Source organism: Meriones unguiculatus, chromosome 2 (assembly GCF_030254825.1).
Source record: "Meriones unguiculatus strain TT.TT164.6M chromosome 2, Bangor_MerUng_6.1, whole genome shotgun sequence".
Taxonomy (NCBI): Eukaryota; Metazoa; Chordata; class Mammalia; order Rodentia; family Muridae; genus Meriones; species Meriones unguiculatus.
This window is the reverse complement of record NC_083350.1, coordinates 50,883,188-50,894,828: the sequence shown is the minus strand read 5'-3', so window position 1 is coordinate 50,894,828 and position 11,641 is coordinate 50,883,188. Positions and strand designations below refer to the sequence as shown.

At 44.3% G+C, this 11,641-nt stretch overlaps 1 protein-coding gene across 11 annotated transcripts in view; it reads left to right on the top strand.

Moving 5' to 3' along the window:
- The window catches only part of LOC110543938 (protocadherin alpha-C2), a 221,863-nt gene that overhangs the window by 75,927 nt on the left and 134,295 nt on the right, over positions 1-11,641 (top strand). Inside the window, exon 1 of one of the 11 annotated variants that reach the window (XM_060377405.1) lies at positions 7,953-10,416. The exons of the other annotated variants lie outside the window; for them this stretch is intronic. Within the exon in view, the coding sequence (XP_060233388.1) occupies positions 8,017-10,416 (2,400 nt within the window). The 5' untranslated portion in view covers positions 7,953-8,016. Of the gene's footprint in view, positions 1-7,952; positions 10,417-11,641 lie in introns of those variants that run through there. 11 annotated transcript variants of the gene reach the window in all.

Sequence of the window (11,641 nt, the reverse complement as noted above, 5' to 3'; positions counted from 1 at the left end):
CCACATCTAAAGAGTCTGGCAAACATCACTTATATGTCTGTGATTCTTACATAAGTGCAGAAGTGGAGAATCAGTCGTGCATTTAAGACTGAATTAAATCAGCACTTTCTCCTAAGTTGTACACTATACCCACTTGGCATAATATTCTGGAGGAATCAATATTGACAGCCATTCTTGGAACTTGGGTTAAGAGCTTTTATTTTATTTAAAAATATTGCATTTATTTATTTGTTTGTTTGTGTGTGCACGCACCACAGCATATGGAGGACAATTTGAAGGAGTCCGATATCTCCTTCCACTGTGTAGGTTCAATATATTTGCCACTATGTGTGAAGTGACTGGCAGGAAATGACTGATTTAAAATTTTTGCTATGGAGGTTGATGAAAATATAAAGTCCATGCTTATATACCGGCAGTGATTTATAGGCTCTTCATTGTGTTTGTTGACAAGGTAATATTGACTTAATGAATATAATTATGAAAGGTCTTTTAATTCTCCTTTCATCACCATCACAACTTTCTGAGTATACAGTTACTAACTGGCCTGCAGGAAAATATTTAGAATAAAAAAGTCAGTCTCAAATTCACAGTTTTCCTTTAGTCCATAATATTAGGTTCCATTGAAACACACCAAGACAGGCTTCTCCATAATAGTGTTCTGTGGTCATCTTAGAATACTGTGGAATTTGAAGGCTCTGATTCAGCATTTTAAATGAAACTGTTTCACGCTTGCCGTTAGAAGCTGTATGTGTGCTTTGCTTTGAAGTGTTGTGAGACCCTGGGTAGCTGCATGAAAAGCCATCCCATTTAAGCAATAAACAGCAAGCAATGAGACCTCCCATATTTACAATGACTTCTAATGTTTATGAATAAAAAATTATATATGAAGTATTGCATAGTTATATAAACCACTCTAGTTTTCTTTTTATGAAGTGGTAGAATCTTTGACTTTCTCTAGAATTTTCCAATAAATTGTTGTAAAGAACAAGTCACATCGTAAAGTGTAAGCCATGAAAGGTCAGGGGCACACATACTATGTATTCTTCTCTGTGGTAACAACTACTTAAAGTAGTTTTGGTCACACCTTATTGCAAAGAGGATTTGCTGATCAACTGTGAAAAAGAAAACAGTTTAAAATAAGCGTATACACATCAACTAAAAGCATTCAAAATGATACATGGAAATCTTCTAACGGTGAAGTAGAATGCCCCAAGAAATGACAATCCAAACCAGGAATCCAAGGATCTTTCTTGTAGATACGTAATCAGTCACGTGATGTCACTATACAGTCAAACACTGGAAGAAGAGCATTTTGGTTCCATTGTCCAGATTTCACCTGTTGACAGAACAGACAACTACACAGAGGCTGAAGTACTCTGGGAAGCTTACTAAAGAAATACTCAGAGAAAAGGGAGCCTACTTATAAAATATTTCATGGATGCTTCCTTAAAGCAGACAGTTCCAGCGGAAAGGTCCCCAGTATCTGGGATGCTGTTTTCTTGGTGAAGGGGACTGAGATTCCAGGGTCTACTGCTCTCTCCCTCTTCTCTCAGCCTGGGAAGCAGGGAGCGGCCAGCTCCCTTACTCCAACATCATTTAGGCCTAAAGGGGTGCCTTTGTGGGCCTCATTGAGCAAGCTCAGGCTGGAGCTGGCGGAGTTGTTGCCTGCTTGTTCAGGGTGGCGTCCAAGGACCAAGGGGACCATCCAGAGTTAAACCTGCAGAACGGTATTTTGTTTGTGAATTCTCAGATTGATAGGAAGGCCCTGGGCTGCTGGAGAGCTAGCATTGGGATATGATTGTGGACAGGCCACTGCAGGATTGCCATGTGGAGATCGAGGTCCAGGATGTTAATGATAATTCACCAATGTAGAACGAGAACAAAAGGCACTTATTTCTTTTCTTTTCTTCTTCCTTTTAAAACATTTTCAATGATTTATTTATTCTTATTTTCATATGCATTGGAGTTTTGCCTGCATGTATGTGAGTGTGTCAGATCCCCTGGCACTGTGGTTTCAGACAGTTGTGAGCTGACATGTGGATGCTAGGAATTGGATAGGCATCCTATGGAAGAGCTCTTTAACCGTGAGTCATCTCTCCAGCTTATTTCTGAATCTCTGCCTCTGGATATGTAGTTTCCTCTTGAGAGTGCTTATGATGGGATGCTGATAATGGCTTACATTGTGTCACCTATCCATATGATAAATTTGAACAAACGGTTTGCACTTAGAGTAATGATTAAAAAGTATCGACTGTACTGATTCTTTGAAAGTTGTTGCACAGAAAGGAGACATCAGAACTTCCTTTATTGCCAGCAGTCATTGACATCAGTAAACCAGAGCTGGCAGGCTCTGTTCAGACTCAGATAACCATCCTGAGCTGGGTAGTGGAGTTGCATGTCTTTAATCTCAGCACTGAGTGGGCAGAAGCAGGCAGATCTCTGAGTTTGAGGCCAGCCTGCTTTACACAGTGAGTTCCAGGACAAGCAGGCCTACACAGAGAAACCCTGGCATAAGGGAGAAAACTAACCAACCAAACAAAAACAAACAAACAAAACCCTAAAATAGAAAACTTAAACCCCCAAACAAACAAATCAACCAACAGAACCAACAAAAATCAAAACCAGACAAAACCAAAAACCAAACAAAACCAAAAAGAAACAAAAAACAAACAAAAAACCAAAGAAAGAAACAAAAACAAAACAACAAAAAACCAAACAAATAAAAAACAAACCCCCAACAAACAAACAAAACAAAACAAAAAACAAAACAAAACAAAACAATGCAAAAACCACTCTGGATATTAATGGCAAATCACCAACTTTGATAAACCCACTTATAAAGTAGCCTTGCTTGAAAATGCCCAAAAAAACATCAGAGAAATACAACTAACCACTTCCAATCTAGATGAAGGTCAGAAAAGAACAATTTCCTATGGGTTCTAAATGATTCAGCTTACTAGTGAGAACTTTTGAATTTTTAAATAAGCCCAGACACAGGTGAAATTAGAATTGGTGGGAAACAGGATGTTGAAAAGAAAAGGGCATATGAAATTCAGGTCAACACAATTGATAAAGGAGTTCTTTCTTGGTGACAGTATGGTCTAAGTGAAAGTTCTGGACGTGGAAGTGGCTTGCTTGAAGGTCAATGTGCCCACCTTCGCACAGCCGGGATATAAGACGGTCCGCCCTCGCTGGTAGAGCGGCAGGAGGGCGAGCACTTGCTGTGGTGTTAGCTATTCTAGTACCTCAAAAGTAACAGGTTCATTAGTGTCCCTCCCATGCCATACCTCAAACACATACGAGCCATTTCTCCCCCCAAGGACACCAAACTAAAAAGAAACTATAAGCCTCTACCTTTTTCGTCGTGGAAGTCTTTCTGGTGTAAGCACTCCAACACCTACGACAGGAAACATCCTTAGTTGCAAAAGCCAGTATAGTTCCTCACAGGCCTGGTTTGCATTCTCATTTTATACTCTAAACCCACAAAGTGGGGCAAACAAGCAAGTGAGATTTACAGAAGCAGAAGTGGCAGTCAGCAGATTGGTAAGAACAGTGACCCATTGTTTCAGCTATATCTTCCAGTCATTCTGTCCCAGGTAGCAAATAAACTCATGCTTGGCAAATATGCAGTACAAGCAGTGCTTTTAGTAAATCACCAAATAAATCAGCAAATCCGCGTGTAATAATTTGTCTCTTTTACCTTATTCTACTTCATTTTGTTTTTCTCTTATCATTTATAGTGTGTGTGTGTGTGTGTGTGTGTGTGTGTGTGTGTGTGTGTGTTTTGAGACAGGGTCTTTTCTGTGTAGTCCTGGCTGTCCTGGAGATCAATATGTAGACCAGGCTGACCTTGATCTCACAGAGATCCTCCTGCTTCTGCCTCCAGAGTCCCAGGATTAAAGGTGTGTACCACCATGCCCCGCCTTAACCTTTGTATTAAGTCAAATATCTGAATGCTTCTTTTGCATATGGTTCCCTCAATTCTTTTCTACCATAGTTATTTAAATTCTCATTGCTCAACAAGGTATGGTTGCACACTCCTTTGACCCCAGCACCCAGGAGGCAGAGGCTGGTGGTTCTCTAGGTTCAAGGCCAGCCTGGGCTACTGAGTGAGTTCCAGGACAGCCAGGACTACACAGAGAGACCCATCTGGGGGTGGGGGAATCTGTTTGCTTAATACCTACGTATCTGTGGAAAATCCTCTATGAGCTTTCCTGCCTCCATAATCTTCTCACCTCTGATCTTTCAAGTTCACATTCTCCGAAGAACACTCCTTTATTCCTATTTGTCTTCCACCTGTGAAACCTTACTCTTGAAATGCTACCTATGATTTAAGACACTCCAGAAAAAAATGTTGCCCTGAACTCTAGTACTCAGCCCCAACTCTAAAGGGGAGAGATTGCCTAGACAATACGTTTCAATATCATACAATAATCAAATATTAGGGATTGAACATGTGATATATTCCTGGCCCTAAAATGAAGGTTTGTGAAAGAGTAGGTAAAAGCCAAGAAATTTTAATGCTTTTAGTATCACATTGAAGGATGGGAAGTTTTGCTCTCCAGTAAAAAACAAGGTTTGTTTGTTTGTTTGGGGGTTGTTTATTTCTTTGTTTTTTCAAGACAGGGTTTCTCTGTGTAGTTCTCGCTATTCTAGAGCTCACTTTGTAGACGAAGCTGACCTCAAACTCTCAGAGATTCCTTCTAGAAAAATGTAAGTTCACAAAAGGACAAAAATCACCAAGACAGTCTAAAAAATGAAAGGTAATATTGAGGAAAAGGATTTAGTAGGCATACATGTTAATTTCTGAGGCTGCTGTAACAAGTGATAACAAATTGGGATAAGACATTTGTTTATCTCACATTCTTTGAGGCCAGAAGTCCAAAAAAAAAAAAAACATGAAGAATTTGTAAGGACCAGGAGACTATTTCTGTTACAAGTGGAAAGCATAGTTAGAAATAATAGAGCATGAGAGAAAAACATTATTCTTTGCTTTTGTTGGTTTCTGATGGCTGTTGGCATTCTTTGGCTTGTGACTACATCACTTTCAATTTCTATCTTTACAGCTGCATTGCCTTCTCTTCTTCATGTATCTTATCTGTGTTTTTGCTTAATAAGGACACATGTAATGACACTTAAGTCTGACTTGGATTCCTCAGAATAAATTATTCTTAGTTTAATCACATTAGTTTACTGCATAAAATTATATTCATGAGTCTTAAGCTGTGGTTACATCCAATCTTCTATGGTAGGCTTGGGAAGACAGAAAGTAGGAATGCCTCTGCTGTGGAGGCTGGGTTCTGGAAACCTGACTGGGGACAATGGGAGACCAAGAAAGATAGATACAAGGTAGAAGTCAAGCTGGAATTGGGTGGCTGTATGCTTTGACAGAGACATGGTATCCTGCCTGCCCCCAAAACACATCATTTTTTGTTATATACTGGGAAGAGAGTGGCTAGCTAATCTTAGTAGGGAATCTCATGGGAGGGTGAACATACAGTCTTCTGGAGCAAGAAAGCTGGGTATAGCCTTCTGCAGGGCTGCTCTCTTGTTAACTGTTACCCAATCACCCTGCATTAGCAAACATCCTAGTCTCAAGCATGGAGTAAGGCCATGCCACTAGTGCCCTGAGCTGTGACACCACTCCAAAGTGGTGGCTTTGCTCATGTCAAGAATGCACACTCCGGACTTCAGCCACTCTCTACAAGGTGACCATGGCTGAAAGCCAGAGTGTGATGTATCAAGTAAATGCTGGGAATTAGAGATCAAGATGAATAGAATATTTTTTTCATGCAAGTTAAAGGCATTTGAACATCTTAGTTCTGTGAAGAAAAGAAGCAAGCAAAGAAGAAGACATTAGAGTTAAGACAGGCAGCATGGAAATGAAGATGGAGACAATAAGGCTAAACAGAGGGAAAAAAAAAAAAAGCCAAAAAGCCAAAAATGTTTTTGTCAGCATTTTAGGGCTGGCCTAAACTGGGGGAAGACAGTGGAGTGGTTAAGGGCTTGTTACTCTCATAGAGGATCCATGGTGGCTGACAACCATCAGTAACTCAAGTTCCAGAGAACTCAACACCCTCTCCTGACCTCCATGAGCACCAGGAATGCCCATGTGCACCAGGAATGCCCATGTGCACATGCATACCCGGAGACAAAATATACTCATAAAACAATAAATTGAAAAAAGAATAGGTAATATAAAGTGTTGCTATAAGAAGAAAGCCCTCCCTTTCATGCTTGAAGTTGAGAAATTGAGAGAAAAAAAATTAAGATGTCTATATATAAGAGAGATACATCAATTTGAGCATCTAAATGAGGTGAAGGGGAATGCAAATACCTAGAATCACAGTGGGTAAAACATTGTTTTATACTGAATATCATTAGGAAGAGTAAATAGTTAACCATGTGGGAAACGGAAGAGAATGTTTGAGGAGTGGAGATAAACAAATGAATGTTTCTAGGGTGTGTTAAAGGGCGTACTGCAAATGGTTGACTTCTGTGGAGAAGTAAGTGCTATATGTGTACGTCCTGGTAGACATGAAGCATCAGGAAGAATCAAGGGGCCATTCCCATTACAGGAGTAAAGCATGTCACAGAAATAATGGAACAGGAGAAGAGTGTGTGGGCAAGAGAATACAGTGTTCCACATGGGTTTTCAGAGGAGAGTAGAGGTACAGAAATGAAACCAACAGTTACTTCCCACATAGTTATTCACAGAACAGGCAATGTAGTAATTAGATATAAAATTTATAGAATAATATGGAGCCACATATAATTTACATTTATTTTTAAGGTTTATTTGTTTATGTATTTTATGTATATGAGTTCTTTGTCTGTGTGTATGGCTGCACACCAGAAGAGGGCATCAGGTCCCATTATAGATCTTGAAAACCAACACTTGGCTGCCAGGAATTGAACTTAGGACCTCTAGGAGAACAGCTAGTGCTCTTAATCTTATCTCTCAAGACCCTACATTTATAATACATAGAAAATGCACTGTTCATTGTACTGTTTGGCCTGAAACTATTGCTTTGCAGATACAATAACAAAATAATAATATTATTTTGCTAATGATGTGTTAGCATCATTTTCTAGCTACTGTCATATACTTAGAAAAATCAGAGTTAACTTAAACAATACCAAGTTTTCTTCTACTGATGATGAAATTAAGATATATTATGGAAAAAAATGCAGGTTTAACCCACTGGTAGTAGCTTAAATTATACTAATAGGATGTTAGTTTTTGTTGTGTTTTCTACAAGGTGAACCAAATCATTGAATCATTGTCTTATATAGATTGTTGTGTATTTATGTACACACACAAACATTACATGTAGACACATTCTTTAAAATACAAACATTTTTATCTACCCTTGGAACTCATGAGCACTGTATTATTTGAAATCTAACATGCAACTGTCTATCTTGCATCTCCTGTCTTTTATGTGATCGTACCTTTCCCTTTGGAATTAATGGCTGTTAATGGGAGAAGGTCTTGAAAATGTTACAGGGAAAGAACATTGCTAACAAAACTGCATAATTATGAGAACTGGAGACCTATTGCAGCAAAGCCAAATGTGTAATGTTCTTTAATTTAAAATTTTACAGAGACACAGACACACACATACGCGTACGTGGAATAGTGCAAGACATATGCCATTTGTTAAGTAACACCCGATGTTTACAGTGAATAATTTACTGTTCCTGGAAGAACAAATATTTAACTCCCAAATACATACCTTTGCAATGGAAGAGTTCTGAAAATGCAAGGGAGTAAAGGCTTATATCAATGGAAAAACGAAGCGCCAGTGATCGCTACACTTACACGTTCCTGCCTCATGATGTCGCTCTTCACTGAGAACTTTTTTTTTTTTTAATGCAAAGACAGTCACTTCCTTCAGAGAACTCTTAGTGAATTCTCCAGTACTAGGACGTCTTCAGCTCGGCTTCTGAGAGGCAGTTTCAGGTAAGGTATTCCGTATACTCTAGCTACCGCTGCATCTTTCTGCGTGTACCATGCTGTTGTCCTCACTAAGCGGCTCAGGACCCTGGTACCCCCTGCTCTCGCTCCTGCTCCTGGCAGCCTGGGAGGCAGGCAGCGGCCAGCTCCACTACTCCGTCCCCGAGGAGGCCAAGCACGGCACCTTCGTGGGCCGCATCGCGCAGGACCTGGGGCTGGAGCTGGCGGAGCTGGTGCCCCGCCTGTTCAGGGTGGCGTCCAAGGACCGCGGGGACCTTCTGGAGGTGAATCTGCAGAATGGCATTCTGTTCGTGAACTCTCGGATCGACCGGGAGGAGCTGTGCGGGCGGAGCGCGGAGTGCTGCATCCACCTGGAGGTGATCGTGGACCGTCCGCTGCAGGTTTTCCACGTGGAGGTGGAGGTGAGGGACATTAACGACAACCCGCCCGTGTTCCCTGAAACCAACAAAAGCATAAGGATCGCAGAATCGAGATCTCCGGAGACTAGATTTCCACTAGATGGCGCATCCGATGCAGATATCGGAGTCAATTCCGCCTTGACCTACCGGTTGGATCCCAGCGAATACTTCGCTTTAGACACACAAAACAGTCGCGAGAGGACTTCTTCATTATCACTTGTGTTAAAGAAATCGTTAGACAGGGAAGAGATCCAGGCACATAGTTTATCGCTGACAGCCAGTGACGGAGGGAAACCCGCGCTGACCGGCACGGTTCAGCTGCTTATCACCGTCGTGGATGTGAACGACAACGCTCCGCAGTTCCATCGGTCCCTTTACAAAGTCAGGGTGGTGGAGAACGCACCCAACGGGACGCTGGTGATCAACCTCCACGCCACAGACCCCGACGAGGGTGCGAATGGAGAGATAATCTACTCCTTCAGGCGGCCTGTGTCGCCTGCGGTGTTGCGCGCGTTCACGATAGACCCCAACAGCGGAGAGGTCAGGACGAAAGCGCCGCTGGATTTCGAAGAAATTCAGTTGTATGAGATATCCGTGGAGGCAGCGGACAAGGGAAGTATCCCAATGGCAGGCCACTGCACCCTTCTGGTGGAAGTGCTAGATGTGAATGATAACGCACCAGAGGTCACGGTCACTTCCCTGTCACTCCCAGTCAGAGAAGATGCCCAGCCAAGCACCGTCATCGCCCTGATCAGCGTGTCCGACCGGGACTCCGGAGCCAACGGGCAGGTGAGCTGCTCCCTGAGTCCTCAGGTGCCCTTCAGGCTGGTGTCCACCTTCAAGAATTACTATTCGCTGGTGCTGGACAGCGCCCTGGACCGCGAGAGCACAGCGGCCTATGAGGTGGTGGTGACCGCGCGCGACGGGGGCTCCCCCGCGCTGGGGGCCACCGCCAGCGTGTCCGTGGAGGTGGCCGACGTGAACGACCACGCGCCCGCGTTCGCGCAGCCCGAGTACACGGTGTTCGTGAGGGAGAACAACCCGCCGGGCGCGCACATCTTCACGGCGTCCGCGGCGGACGCGGACGCGCAGGAGAACGCGCTGGTGTCCTACTCGCTGGTGGAGCGGCGCGTGGGCGAGCGCTGGCTGTCGAGCTACGTGTCCGTGCACGCGGAGAGCGGCCGGGTGTTCGCGCTGCAGCCCCTGGACCACGAGGAGCTGGAGCTGCTGCAGTTCCAGGTGAGCGCGCGGGACGCTGGTGTGCCAGCGCTGGGCAGCAATGCCACCCTGCAGGTGTTCGTGCTGGACGAGAACGACAACGCGCCCACGCTGCTGCCCCACGGCGCTGGCGCTGTTGGAGCCGGCGGGGCAGTGAGCGAGCTTGTGCCTAGGTCAGTGAGCCCAGGGCACATAGTCGCGAAGGTGCGCGCTGTGGACGCGGACTCTGGTTACAACGCGTGGCTGTCTTATGAGCTGCAGTCAGCGGCAGGGGGCATGCGCAGTCCCTTCCGCGTGGGTCTGTACACGGGCGAGATCAGCACGACGCGCTCCCTGGACGAAGCAGATGCCCCACGCCAGCGTCTGTTGGTTCTGGTGAAGGACCACGGAGAGCCCGCGCTAACCGCCACGGCCACAGTGGTTGTGTCTCTGGTGGAGAATGGCCAGGCCCCCAAGATCTCTTCCCTCTCTTCTGAGAGCACTGCATCTTCCGAGGCGTCGCTGGTGACCGTCAACGTGTACCTGATCGTCGCCATCTGCGCGGTGTCCAGCCTGCTGGTGCTCACGCTGCTGCTCTACACCGCGCTGCGCTGCTCAGCGGCGCCCACCGAGGGAGCCTGTGCTCCGGGGAAGCCCGTGCTGGTGTGCTCCAGCGCGGTGGGGAGCTGGTCCTACTCGCAGCAGAGGAGGCAGAGGGTGTGCTCTGGAGAGGGCCCGCCCAAGACCGACCTCATGGCCTTCAGTCCTAGTCTCCCTCCTGTGCTAGGCTCGGCAGAGGAGACATGCCAGAGGGAAAGGCAGATAGAACACTTGAAAGAGGTGAGTTTGTAATACAAAGCATTGTTTTCACTCACGTTTTGGCCTTCCTAATAGTTGCTCATTTAAGATATCTTCTTTTCCTCAATCATTTCATTAGTCTAATTAAAAGGTTTCTCATCCTTGCCGTCTTCAACAATTTCTTTATTGACTTCAGATAGATCACTCACTAATGCTGTATCGTTAGAAACTGTAACAAAGTGCCACAAACTGGAATAATTTGGTTTTCTTGTGTCCCCTTTTTTTGTGTGTGTTTTGGTACTCTCAAACGCTTAGAATGTTTTATATTTAGCATTTTCAATAAAAACAATGCATGGGACTGAAAACATTTTACAAAATATAGCAGTGAGGCTAAAAAATTGAGAAAAATGTAGTCTTACTGTATGCAAGTACTTACATATATAGGTTATTTTTAAAGAGCTCATAACTTTTCAATTCTGAATGCTTCCCCCATCCTCCTGGGTTAGGATCTAGCCATGGAGCCTAAGACGGGCTTCAACCCTTTTTTCCTTTTTGTCTTTTTTATTCAATCTTTTTTTCATATAGTACATCCTGATGGCAGTTTCCCCTCCCTGTTCCCCCAATGGGCTCCAAATCTTGATCCTTCTGTCTGTGCTCTTGAGTGCTGGGACTTCAGGTGCCACCCACCATAATTGGTTACGAGTACTTTTTTATTTTCTTGAATCATGTTTTTGTTTGTTTGTTTATTGTGGTTCCACCCGTGTAACTGTGGCTGGCCTGGAATTCAGAGAGGTCACCTGGCTACAGGAGGTGGCCACTTCAGGCTCCATATCACCCTATGCAAGGCGGCTCAGGTAGGGTCACCCACCACTTTAGACTCTTGGGAGCCTGCCCTGTCCTAGAGATGCTTCCCACCCTGATTTCTGTTCTCTCTCCCAGACATCTTCCCCTTTCTCACATCTGAATCTCACACCATTGTCCTCTCCACTCCCTCTCCCACCCAGATCCCTCTCTCCATCTACTTCAGACTTCTATTTTACTTCCCTTTCTGAGTGAAGTTCAACCATCTTCTCTTGGGCCCTCCTTGTCACTTAGCTTCTCTGGGTCTGTGGATTGAAGGATGGCTGTCCTGTACTTTATGGCTAATATCTGCTTAAAAGTGAGTACATACCATGTGTGTTTTTCTGAGTCTGGATTACCTCACTCAGGATGATCTTTTCTAGTTCCACCCATTTGTCTTTGTTTTAAATAGCAGATTACTATTCCA